Here is a 13,990-nt window from a genome sequence, read left to right on the forward strand (position 1 = left end):
GGTAATAATATTTCCTATTATTTGATTAACATAAGTTACATATATATAACTATGTGTATACACCAGAAGACTCAACAACAAGCAGCCGAAACACTTACGGAAAGACGGGGGCACGACGACGTGGATCAGGCGGTTGGCTATGGCGGATGGGGGGTGGCACTTGGTCACTAGCTGCGAGCGAAAGAGAGATGAGTGAGAGAGACACACGGTGAGTGGACGAGGGAGGGACCAAGAGGAAAGAACCACTAACGGAAATGGCATGAGCTTACCGTGGAAAAAAAAATGAGGCGGCGTGCGGCGGACTGGGGTGGAGGGAGTCCTCGCTGGCAGTTTCTGTGGGGGGGGGGAGGGTTACCACACAAATGAGTTTTTCGGTGGTGGGTGAAGGTGGCAGCAAGAGGTGGCTGAAAGGTGCTCTATTTTTGGATGATGAAAACAGAGGATTTCAGTCCTGCAAACAGAGGCTACGGGGCACTTGGGCAGCAACTTCGTGCGGCTGGGCACGGTGGTGAGGTCCAGACAGAGGTTCACCGTGGAGCGCGGATGAAGTGGTGTGGCAGTAATGGGTGGTACGGTGGGTGATAGAAGCTGTGGTTGCCGACAAAATCCTTGCTAGCACAGGAAAGGAGGTCTCAGTTTGGGCTTCTGGGAAGAGGAGAGTGAACGGTGCTTAGCTAGGGTTGAAGATGTTTAACATATAAATATATAAGATAAAAATAGTAAAGAGATAAAACCTAGAGGAAAAGGATACACGTACATGCATGAAAATGGAAAATAAGAACGTGAACAAAAGTGATGAAGGTGTGAACCCGTGCGTCAGATTATGGAACCGTGAACCATGTGCATGGATGGCAGTGAGCTGGGTATTACACCTGATGACTGGAAAATCAGTGGATTGAAAAGTCATGACTGTTAGGTATTTTTGCAGAAGTTATTACCTGTGAGAATTCGTGGAAAGATGACATCTAATGTACGTGTCGCCATATCTGAACTCTGTATGTTTCTTAAGGATTTGTGCGCTCGGGTACTAAATCGAGATGTGTTGTCGAAATTGGAAGAAGACATTGCTACTATACTATGTAAATTCGAGCAGATCTTTCCACCATAATTTTTTGATGTCATGGTCCATTTAGCAATACATTTACCGCAAGAGGTTTTGGGTGGACCAGTCCAATTCCATTGGATGTATCCAGTTGAAAGATATTTGGGTCGACTGACGAGCACTGTTGGGACTAAAGCTAGAGTTGAGGGTTCAATAGCAGAGGCCTATATACACGATAAATAGTTAACATTTTGCTCTCTATATCTTCGTGGTGCTGAGACAAGATTTAATTGTCAAGAGCGAAATGCTGATTTTACTGCTCCGCCTCCTCGTGAGCTATCAGTGTTTTCCTAGAATGTACGACCCTTGGGTGTACAAACGGGTTACGATTTAATTGATGGAGAGTTGGGTAAAGTTTGGTGGTATGTGCTAAATAATTGCTGAAAGATTGATGATTATCTCAGGTATGTCATTCCATGCTTCGAATAATTATAGTTTTCTTAAAATTAACTATAATTGTTGTGCTCAAAATATACTTCTTTTGCAACATGTTATAAAAGTAAGCACATGGACAAACTTAAGACGGAAGGCGTAGAAAATATAGAGGCAAGACACGAGGAAGAATTTCTCGGATGGTTTGAAGAATGTGTATGAACTAAAATTAAATATATGTTATATTTTGAAATTTTTAACTCTGGATAATGAAATAATAAATATATACTATTTCAGTTTTTATATTTTGGAACAACATGCTCGTGATCCCGGATCAATTTCTTCTGAATTGTATGCATTGGCCCCGTAGTCTCTCAAATAGAGCATTTCGATACACTGTATGCATGGTTCGAGGTTATAGATTCCATATTCTGGACCATGAACGTAATAGAAAGACTCAAAACTATGGTGTGTTGGTCGAGGGGAGTCATGGAACAGATGATATTGACTATTATGGTGTCATACGTGATATTATCGGATTGAAATATCTGGGTGGGTCTGTAACATATGTCTTTAAATGTGATTGGTGGGATCTAGCCGGTGGTCGGGTTTCGATACATAGGGATAATCACTTTACGTGTGTCAATACTGCATCTAAATGGTACGAAGATGATCCATTTGTAATGGCTTGTCAAGCTACCCAAGTCTATTACTTGATTGATCTAATGAAAAGTGCTGATGAAGATAATAGAGAGATAACTTGGCGAGTCGTACAAAAATTTGCCCCTCGAAATATATATGAAGCAGGAACGAGTGCAGATTACGAGAATAGTGGAGATGAAGATCATGACACTCCGATTGTAGAGGCATGCCAGGAAGATGGAGAGTATTAACTTGTTTGTTGACCTCGGTGCACTCGAGTTGCTCCTCTTGTGCAGAGATGATGTCCCACCCATCCATCTCGACCCGTCTGTATTAAATGATCACTCAATTCAAGTAAGTGAGGAGGAAGAAGAAGAGGAAGAGTCAGAGGATGAAGACGAATCAGAATCGGGACAGGAGTTGGATAAGGATAATGAAGAAGAGGTGCATGATGATGATGAAGATGTTATTGATGGAGATTCTGAAACAGGCATGGAAAATTCATCCGACGATGAAGAATAAAAGTACTAAATATTTAATTCATATAGGTGACTATAAAATATCTTGAATTTTCATAATTTCTTCTAATTAATTTTCTTTGATATAATTAATTATTTTCAAGAATGCCGCCAAAACGACAACGAAGAAATGTGCCTCCGCCAAGTCCAAGTCCTGAACCCATTGAGGACTTCCCACTCGAGGGATCCGTTCCTGAAGATCAAGTTAACATAGAATAGAACAACAGCCAGTCGACACCTACCAGTAAGGAAATATTGTCGTTGATAATTAATCATATAGTTAATACTTTTGTCTCAATAACTATATAATTTATAATTATACTATCTATTATCATGTAGTTGACGTATCTGCACATCGCAATCGTGGCTATACACATGACATCTCTCTTAAAAAAAATAGAAGGCACGGAAAACTGAAGATCACAATTCCTGATAATTCCACTGGAGGAGTGGATGATAGTGCAGCAGCGCTTTCCTCCTATATTGGCACAGTTTTTCGAGCTTATGCTCCATTTTATGTGCGCTCATGGCTAGATGTTCTGAATAAGATTAAGGAGCACATTCGAAGTCGTGTGCTGGTGAGTTTACTTTGAGAGTACATTTTTTCACCTAGATTAGTATATCATATTTTTGACTTGATTCCCTTGTTAGGATGAATTCGACCTTGACTTTGGCCGTAACGACGATTTGAGAACCGTGAATGAGTTGATGGCTACACTATTCCGACGTCACAAAGGACGATGTCATGACCACTTCAAGAAGTTTGAGACGTTGGAAGAAGCTGTGCAGTCTCCTTTTCAGCAGATGGAATTAGATGATTGGAGAAAGTGTTGTGATCTTTTCGCATCTCCAGATTATCAGGTATTTTACATTTATATCTTTTAATTATTTACATTCATATTCGCTCTATATATTATATGTATACATATTACAATTAACATTCTTAATATATTTTGTAGCACTTGAGTTCTACAAATGCATAAAATAGATCCGCTCTGACTGTCCACCATCATGCCGGTTTAAGGTCATTCCACCGTCTTGCTGAAAAAATGGTAATTAAAAACTTTTAGATTTCATTTATTTTCCTGATATTCTTTTATTTAAGTATTAACATTATATTTTTAAAATTGCTAATGTCGCTTTATTAGAAACGTGATGATCCTGAAAACTTTTCCCTCAATCATGTCTATGCTGCTGCTCACACTAATGAGCATAGTGAGTGGATGGATCCTGTCGCTGCAGATAATTATGTAAGCCGTGTTAATTTTGTTAAATAAATGATTTATGTAACATTTGAATAATTTATTTTTTATTTCTATTTCTTTTAATACGTTACTAATTATTTACGATCATTACCTTTCAAATTACAGGAAAAAATGATGGAGATGCAGTCGACTTCTAGGGAATCCTCTCCTAGTGACATAGATATATTCAAGCAAGTGCTCGGGCCGCAGTCTAGTATGGCAAGAGGTTTGGGACGATCTATCAAGCATAGATGTTCATCCTCCTCAACCTCATCGACTTCACAAATTAATAATCTTTCGGCAGATTTAGAAGCTGCACGGCGTGGGAATCAGTATATGAGGTCGAGACAGCAAGAGTTAGAGTCTCTCTTAGAACGACAGTCTCATTTAGAGACGCATTTGCAGAACCAACAGAGAGATCAGGAGAAAAGAATACGCAGTGAAGTGCAAGAGCAAGTGCAACGGGAGATGATGGTGCAAATGGAGCCTGTTATGTCATTGCAACAGAATCGCGGTGGGCGAGGAAAAAAGAAGAAATAAATTTGTCTTTTGTAGTGGTGGCTAGTTTTAATATCTAATTTTAAAATTTTATAAGACATTGTTAGTTTTTAATTGATGGTATATAATATGATGAAATAAGTAATATGTTTTTAAATTTTATGAAATTAGTATATCTGATCTATATGTTCGAACATTGGTTCACATTCGAACCAACGCTCGAACGTGAATACATAGTGTATCGTAACATTCGAACGTAGGCCTCTACGTTCGAACGTGCGGACCCTCAAACGAATAAAACGTTCGAATGAGTCAACGATTAACGTTCCAAGAAACCTTCGAATGTACTACTTGCATTCGAACGCTCCTTCATTTACATTCGAAATACCGTCCGAGCGTTAACGCTTACGTTTGAAGATTAGTCCGTTTACGTTCGAACGGAATTTTGAACGTTTATTCTAATTAACGTTCGGACGCATAAACGTTCGAATGTAAATATGATACGTTTGAACTATATTCAACGAACGTTAACTTCTCTCATTCGAACGCCAATCGGTCGGGTTACCGTTCGAACGTTTATTTTGACGTCCGAACGTGACTTTTTGTGACAGTTCTCAACCGTCACAAAAAATAGAACGTTTGAACGTTCTACCAAACGGAACACCTCCAACTGTCACTAAAATTTTTTTTTGTGACGGTTGAACAGTAAAACGTCACCAATTGTTTTCTGTGACGCACTTTAGGTGACGGTCGTGGTGACGTTACCAAATATCTTTAGTGATGGTTTCTCATTTTTTTGTGATAGCTTTCTCTATCATAAAAGACACATTCTGTTGTAGTGTTTAGTAGGTGGTAAAGTTTGAATTAGTGGCCGGGGGTGGTTTTAGAAATCTTTTAGCCTTGCAACCGGGATTTTATTTTCAAAGTCGACGCTTGACTAACTATTATGTCCCTTTAGTGGGTCCCATATGTTCGATTAGATCCTATTTTCAGGTGCTCTAATTGAGAAGATCGATGGGCATGCATGCAGTACATGACTGTACTAACTCGTTTACAAGCTGCATGCCTAACCTTGATGATCTTTGTACAATATTTCTGCCCAATATTAGCGAATCTCGAATATGTCTGTATTTTTTCCCCATTCGATATTGTACAACTTCGCTAGGGAATTGAAACACTTAAATTACCATGTCGTGGATATTCAAATGCATGATGCTTATTTACAAACTAACCATTTGAAGATAAGGTTCACAACTTCCAGTAGCTGAAAACAACACTTGATCAAAGACATTATCAGTACATGATCACATGCATTTCTGCTGCTTACATTGATCATTAATCTACCCAAAAATCATAACCAGCATCATTGCAAACATCAGAATACATTGGCTCTTGGTGGCACCTCGCAGTAGTTGGAGCCATAAATCCAGGGTCTGTTTCAGGCATGAATATGTCCTGGAATGAAAAATATGGCAGCTCCCATATACTTTGGATTATTTCAGATGCGTTGGACAAACTAAAATTGATCTCGTCCTGATCTATCATGTATTGGTTTCTAACATCTTCTACTGGAGGATCAGTACTGCTTGAAGAAGAGGCAATATCATTTGTAGACATATAGATTTGTAGTGACGTCGGGATACCTTTAATGCCATCCATGTTTGGCACTTTTGGTGAATCGCTAATTCGTAGGAGATCTTGATTCCCAGAAGAATCATTCTTGTTAGCTTCAACTTCCTCGGATGTTCCCACCAATTCTGATATAGTTGTTGATGACAAATTGTTCTTACTGCGCTTTTTCAGGTGGGCGTGCCAGTAATTTTTTATTTCATTGTCAGTTCTTCCTGGAAGCTTGGCAGCAATTGCAGACCATCTGAAATAAATTGAAGACGGTAAGGCCGACATTATATATCAAGTACTGCTGCAATTTAGAAGAGCCAGATTTTTCTTGCTTCAGAATATCATCAACATTAGGGTTTAACTGAAGTCTGAAAGCTTTCGCTTTTCCATCTTCTAGAAGCCATATATATATGTTGTAGTTTATCCATGTGATGTCATTCGTTAGAATTTAAGAAATGCTAATTCGATTGGAAAGTTAATTGTTCATTTTAACTTCAAACTGATTCTAAAAGCCTTCCAGACTTCAATCACCATTTGCAAATTATAATGCACTTTAGACATTCACCTAATTCTGCATGTAATATCAATCATGATGAGAGTTTGAGTGTCAATTCCTTTAAAAAGACTCACACGACCTTCGATATGAATGAGCATTGTAGGTTTGAGCTCCAAAAAACCAAAGAATTAAAAAGAAAAGAACTTTGTTATATATATATATAGATATATATAGAATTAATATATAGCGACGAATGCATGATTTAAAGAACATTGTGTATAGTTTCCATATAGAATCTGTACTGAATGTACTTACCGGTTCCCCAGCAGTTCATGCCACTTAAGTATAGTTTCTTGGTCTTCTTGGCTGAAGTTCCCCCGCTTAATGTCAGGCCTAAGGTAATTCATCCATCGGAGCCTACAACTTTTTCCGGATCGCGTCAAACCTAAAATAAAAGAAAGTGTTCAAGAAAAAAATGTAAATAATTAAAACTAAATCATTCTATAAACTGATTTAAATTTTTAAAATAAGTGATGATTTTACATTATATTAGAACAAAAGTCCGAAATTCAAATTTTGACTCTTCGCTTAAATTGTTTAACTAAATATTGCACATATTAGGCCATTTATTAAGAGAGAGTTTGTCTCACAAGTTAGTGAGACTGTTAAGATAAGAAATAAACAATAAAATATATACTTATTTTTATCAACTTAAACTTTTGAGACCCCGAAAGAAAAAGCAAGAAAATTTGGTAATTAATCACAGTAGGTAAAATATATTGATCACAGGCTGAACAGTACGTACGCATATTCCTACACCCAAAACAAGTTTTGCATGCAGACACCCCGAATGATAAAGCTAATTGAAATATATATAACGCTTAAGATCATCTGCTAATTAATTTCCTACCGGAAGCTTCAGGCATCTGATTCCAATTCCAAATACCGTATCGCTTAATGTAGGCTTTCAGCTTCTGGTCTTCTTCAGGACTCCATGAGGCTCTTGATCTCCCGGGCATTTTCTCATCATCCGAAGTCTTCAGCATCATCATCATCTCTAAGTACTGCTCAGATGTTTCAACATGCAGAGACCTTAAGACCATATAAATAGTTACGAATATTAATTGCTTGGTAGTGTCATAGGTTTGATGAGTCAAGAACGTGTTTGAAAATTTTAGCTGTTCAACTGACAACAATTTCCAACGATTAAAAAGAAAGCTTATTTTATAAGGTCCTGGAGCAGGTCTTAATATATACTTTATTTATATTCAAATGAAATTGATCATTTTTTATTTTTTGTGATGGATGGGCAAGTTGATCATATATATGTGTTTTTTATTCCGTCAACGGTCGAGAAATAATATAAGGTCAAGCCAATGGTGGACGTTGTTGTATTAGCAAATCATCAAGAGGATATTAAGTGGAAGGTGCATGGAGCTGGAAGGCACCGAAGTTCATTATTGAATAAAATTCTTTGTCTAAAAATTCTTGAGTAATCCTTAACTTGAAAAATTAGTAAATATTTTAAGGTAATATTCCAAAAGTAGAACATTAATATATATAGGATACGTACCAGTTATCGAACGGCTAATAATAAAAGTACTTGATCGTAGGACAAAGAAATCATCAATAAATGACTGTTTAATTAATTAACAAATCTTTTCATTATGAGTGGAAGGGCTTTAATACCATTATAAGGGCACTTAGGGTGCTACCATGAGATTAGGTCGTGGTGGCCCAAAGAATCACTCAACTCAAGGCTCAAACTTCTCTGGTCCAATGGGGCTCATACCAGTTAGTAAAGGAAATGAACACCCGCCCACTTATCCTGAGATGATTGAGATTTTTACTCATTCAAAGTGAGTAAATAGTCCGAATGTTCCGAAGTTCAAATTTCAAATAGTGGACAAAGCAGTTAGTCCGGATGATTCTAAGAACTTAAAAGATTTATTTAAAGAATCCAGGTACACTAATGAGATCTTTGAATAATTGGGCTCTAAGAATACTCCTATCATTACTTAAAAGCGGGGCTCGTTTGTTTTCGCAAATGAGATAAGATGAGTTGAGATTAAAATTAAAAAGTTGAATAAAGTATTGTTAGAATATATTTTTTAATATTATTTTTGTTTTGAGAATTGAAAAAGTTAAATTGTTTATTTTATTTTGTATTGGAGGTTGAGAAAGTTGTAATGATTAGATAAGATGAGATGTTTTCTGAAATAAACAAGGCATCGGAGGCATCCCGTCAACCCCCAAGCCAGCTTACTTTTTAGTTGTAGGAGATCAAGAGTGCATAGAAGTGAAACACGTCCCTAATAATGAGATATGATATTTTTAATTAAGTAACTTGAATTAAGAACAAATATCAAAGTCGATGACGATGACGATGAATGATACCCCACTTTAATGGCTAGGGATATTAAAAGAAGGAAAATGATACTCCTACGAACAATTTTATTAGACAATTTCGTCCGATAAATTATATCGTTAATTTTTTTTACGTATTTGTGTATTTATTTTTTTGAATTTTAAAATAAATATGCAAACACAAATGGTTCTAAAAAAAAAATTAACACAATCAGTACCCAATTCCGTGCCAATTAATAATGTCCGTGGCTATAGCACCGCCATTAAAAGGAATTACAAACGTTCAAGTTTCCATGGAATAATTCAGTACTGTCATGAATATGTTATATGAAAGAAATAAAGGGATGCGATATTTGACCTGTTTCAACTTTCTCAACAACGATCAGATTTCTCAACTAACTCGAGTTTATTAATTATGTCATAAGATTGTTTAATTTCAACCCTCCGTCCAAGATTTGATTGGTTAATCAATCAATGCATGTACGTGTGGACAGTTAGGTGAATGGAAGATTCACACACACACACAACACATACACACGCGCGCGCGACACACACACCCGCGCGCGTGACACGCATATATATATATATATATATATATATATAAGATTTACAATTATTTTATGCATGCCTCCTGTCTATTTGCACTGATCGATCGATCTAAAAAACTGGTAGGATTTTAGTACTACAATGAAAGAATGAAAGACATGATGAGTTTTTATTTTTATTTTTATTTTAGTAACGGACTACATTCTATTCATAATAGAGGATATATAAATTTAACTTAAAAATAAGTCAATTACAAACATTAATAGCTTCCCAACATACTTCCGTAATTGACATGATCTAGTTCAGACAGCAAATATCTAAAGACCTAAGTCTAAGAGATCTATCGTGCATAACTCTATCCACGACAGAATTAACAAAACCACATACCTTGACTAAGCAGAGTATGGAGCACCAACACTACCATAAGCACCACCAAGCGCTCAGGGGGGACCACTCCATTCAAATTAAGGTCCAAATGCCCTATTTTTTTTGCAGTTGTATTTTTCTAAGAAGTAAAGATAGGACAGGAAATAAAATACAATGGGAAACATTGCGCAAAATCAGAAAAATAGTGCACGAAGAGACCGTTGTGGCACGTGCAATACACGCGCCACTCTGGGAGGAAAATCGACGGCCGATCTTGGAAGTCTCGAGCTCACAGGCTTTAGAAGTGCCGCACGTGGCGTCAACAAAGGGTTTGTTAGGGACTCTGGTCTTGTCCCTAACACTAAGGACCACGAGCTTGTCTTGGTGAGAATAATGACCGAGTAACCTTGATAACTTGCTTGGCCTTCCACAAAGGGTTGGTGTTTGGGTGATGGAATGATGAGATGATGATGAATTTAGGTAGACTAAGTGTTTAGGGAGGGCAAATCAATGTGGGCGGCTTGAGACTTGTCCTTGAATGTGGCGCCAAGATGATGGGCTAGGGTTGGATGAGTGAGGTGAGGTAAGGCTTTCAGATGATCTAAGTGATGATTATGAGTGTTTGAAACAATGTGGATAGCTAGAAGGGTGTCCTTGGTGTTTGGGCTACTTGGATGGTAATTATGGTCGGTATAGTGAAGTGTAGCTAGGGTTTTGTGGGATGGTTAGGGTTGATTTCGAGATTGAGAAGAGTTGGCTTAGGGTTGGAGTTTAGGATGACTCTAGGGTTTGGGAATGAGGTGGAAGAGTGGGAAATTAGAGTTTTTAGTGTAAGGCAACTAGGGTTTCCAAAATGGATATGGTAGGATTAGAGTTGACTTAGTTTTTGGAAGGTTGGTTAGATTTGGATGATTTGGAAATGGATATGGAAGGTTTGCAAGATGGAGGGAATCTTGAGGGAAGAGGGGAATTCGAATTTGAACTAGGATAGTAAGTCAATAGTTGACTAGAGAGATTTTAAGAAGAGTGATTTAAGGGATTGGATGTGATTGTCAATTCCTTAAATTAAGGGATTTGAAATGAGATTTGAATTTGAATGTGAGGAAGTCAAGACTCCTAAAAGGAATCAGTTACCTTATAGGGCTTGAGGTGGGCGGCTAGGTTTTGAGGGAGGATAGACTTATAGTGGCCGAATATGGTAAGTGAAGGAATGGAAAGATGAGAGACAATTAGGGTTTAGGTTAAGTCAAGGTTTGTGAAGGATGAAAGGCAATTATGGAAATGGCTCACTTATGGAAAGTAGGGCAACACTAGTAGTCGAGAATGATAAGTGGGAATTATGGCTAGGGTTTTATGGATATCGAAGCAAGTGTTTCGGCTAGGGAAAGTTGGATGATGGGATGAATTTATGGAAAGTGGCAAACACTTTAGTAGTCAAGAATGAGGGTGTGGAAGGATCAAATGAGCAATAAAAGAATGAACACCAAGAACAAAATGATGAACACTCAAGAACAAAGTAAAATAGTTAAGACCTTGAATGAACAAAAGGTAACAAATCAACGAATGATTCCCGGATTGCACAATAGTTGAAATAAACCTCATGAATTGATAACTTGATAAAAGCAAGGACAAAAACAACTTGGATTCACGAATTGCACCAAGTTGTAAGAACAAAATAAATGAATCACACATATTCACGAATTGCAAGGTGTGATTCTCTCTTTGGGATTCACGAATTGCACCCAAAAAGATCAAGTGCCTAGCACCGATTATTGATCTCCTATACAAAATAATCCTCCTCTAGGGAATTTGCCAAAAGCTGTAAATGTAAAAACTAAGGGTCCTATTTATAAGGATTACAACTTGGAAACCTCTAATTGGTCCCTTGGAAAATAAATAATTAAAATAAAATAAACAATAAGCAATAACATAGTTGGCATGGGCCAAGTTGACCCATGGCATACATGAGCTCATGGGTGGGCTAGGCTGGCCCATGACATGGGCTATGGGCATGGCTGACATTGCTAGCAAGGTTGTTTGCATTTGGCTGAAATGGCCCAGGAATGGCCTGGCTGGCATGGCTAGTGGCTTGGCCATGGGCCACAAAGCATGAGGTCCTACCAAGGCTTCCAAGTGGTGTGTGAGAGTCACGCGCCGAACGTCTTCGAGAATGTAATGCCCGTTCTCGTAGTGAGACTTTTACAAAATAATTTTAGAAAGGACGACGGGAATTACTGTTCGATTTAAAACTTTTTGAGTCCATACCCAGGGTGCAAGACTCTACCTTATAAAATATAATGTGCTTTGAGAATAAGAGAGGTTTACAACGGAAAACATCAATTTTAACAATAAAAAGGCCTCTCATACATTTAAACACTCATGCCTAGACTTCCGTGCTCTTCCCAATAGGCCGTGTCCGTCCTGATGCATACTTCTCATTTAGTTCCTGTGGGGGAAGAGGGGCATACATAAAAACTAAAATGAGTCAATGACTTGTAAGCATTAGTTCATACAGTTAAAATATAATAACCTAGGTTTTCATTCATGCATTCATCATTCATACATACTATATGTACATGCGTACATGCATACGTGCGTTCGTTTGAAAACATCACTTGACGAAGTTTTTCTTTAAAATGGCTTTTTTTTCGTAAAACGTGTCTCCCATCAGTGCCTTCATTTCTTAAAGAATGCGATGCATTCATACATTTATATATTCTTTCTTATCACTTTCATTGGTTTGTACACATTGTTTTAGAAGGCTCTAGAAGAATATGAACGCAATACTTACATGGACTCCATGCTACTTTCATATCATGTAGTCTGTTCATGTGCGTGTCAGATGGTAACCTACATGCATACACATAACCTTAACTTCATTATTTATCTAATGCATAAGCAACTAAACTAGAAATAGAGCTACACTTCACTTGTAACACTCATTCTATCTCGTGCTCTTACGTGTCATTTACTATGCTAAAACCTTCGGGGACCACTTACGGTCACTACCTCTTCCAAACTCGACGTTCTACACGAGTACTTATCCACTAACGTGAACCCATGATTCGCCTTTGTATTAAGACACTAAGACATTAGTCTTACTTTTCCAGTTAACCACATTCCGACGCATGATTTCGACCCATGGAACCATACATCCTAATCCTAGACAATACACCCATCACTACCTACATACCACACGACTCTAAGCCAACTGTGAGGCTTAAGCACCGTGTAACTATGTTTAGGATAGATTATCCATTATATATGTTGAATCCGTCCGGCACATGTGTCTAACCAGATTACACACGTACCTTACCCCTTTATCACTTAAGACCAACATATAACACGTTGATCACCTACTTGTGTAAACAAGCACCATACTCCGATACCAATCTTCTCTTAACCCAGCTAGCATGACTTTTCATGCTACCCGTCCCTTTTGACAGTTCATTCCAACACTTAACACGACAAGACTCCGTTCACAAATGCGCCTTACGTCATGTCATATAGCTCTAGACTACTCCCAAGCTATACTGTAACACCCCATATTTTAGTATATTTTTATTGAAAGACTATTTTTATTAATTCAAAAATTTATTCTCTTGTTTTAAAATTATCGAATATTTTTAAATGGTTTATTTTATGATCTTTAAATTGTGAAAAAATTAATTTGAGATGTTTCCTTAATATTTATTATTGTTATGCATTTAAATTGTTCTTCTTTTAAATTAATTGATTGTTGGATTTAATTATTTTATTTTCATTGTATCATTACGTTTAAATTATTTTAATTGACTTGCGGTTTTAAAATATTTTCCGTTGGATCATTTTTGTGACCCAAGATGTGAGGATTGGACCTCATTTCTTTCCATTCACTTTTCTTTTTCCTCCTTTTTTTTTCTTCTTTTCTCTCTTTTCTTTTCTTCTCTCTCTTCTCTCCCGCGGAAGCTCTCCTCTCTCTCTCCCCGCGTCCGCGTCTTCCTCACCCAGCCCACCGCCGTCGCGCCGCCGTGACCGGCACTGCCCAGCCCATCGTCTTCCCTCCCTCCGGCGACCACCTCCCTTCAGTTTCAGCCTCCCTCGCGCCGCTGTTAGCCCCCACGAGCTCCTCAAAGTCGCGGCATTCCTTGAGCCGTTGCGCCACCGCCGCTCCACCTCCGGCCACCATTTCTTCACCACATCATCCTCGACCTCATAGCAACCCAATGCACCCATCCTT

General features: G+C 37.9%; 1 protein-coding gene across 1 annotated transcript; it reads right to left on the reverse strand.

Moving 5' to 3' along the window:
• Nucleotides 1-5,711: 5,711 nt before the first annotated feature.
• Nucleotides 5,712-7,595, reverse strand: LOC121267156 (transcription factor MYB13-like). Its single transcript, XM_041171019.1, has 3 exons — nt 7,403-7,595; nt 6,808-6,937; nt 5,712-6,249 (listed from the first exon to the last, which is right to left on the reverse strand). Exons 1-3 carry the CDS (start codon nt 7,593-7,595, stop codon nt 5,712-5,714), a joined length of 861 nt encoding a protein of 286 aa, XP_041026953.1.
• Between the last annotated feature and the right edge of the window lie 6,395 nt (nt 7,596-13,990).

The sequence above is a fragment of the Juglans microcarpa x Juglans regia genome, chromosome 5S, assembly GCF_004785595.1.
Source record: "Juglans microcarpa x Juglans regia isolate MS1-56 chromosome 5S, Jm3101_v1.0, whole genome shotgun sequence".
NCBI classification, from domain to species: domain Eukaryota; kingdom Viridiplantae; phylum Streptophyta; class Magnoliopsida; order Fagales; family Juglandaceae; genus Juglans; species Juglans microcarpa x Juglans regia.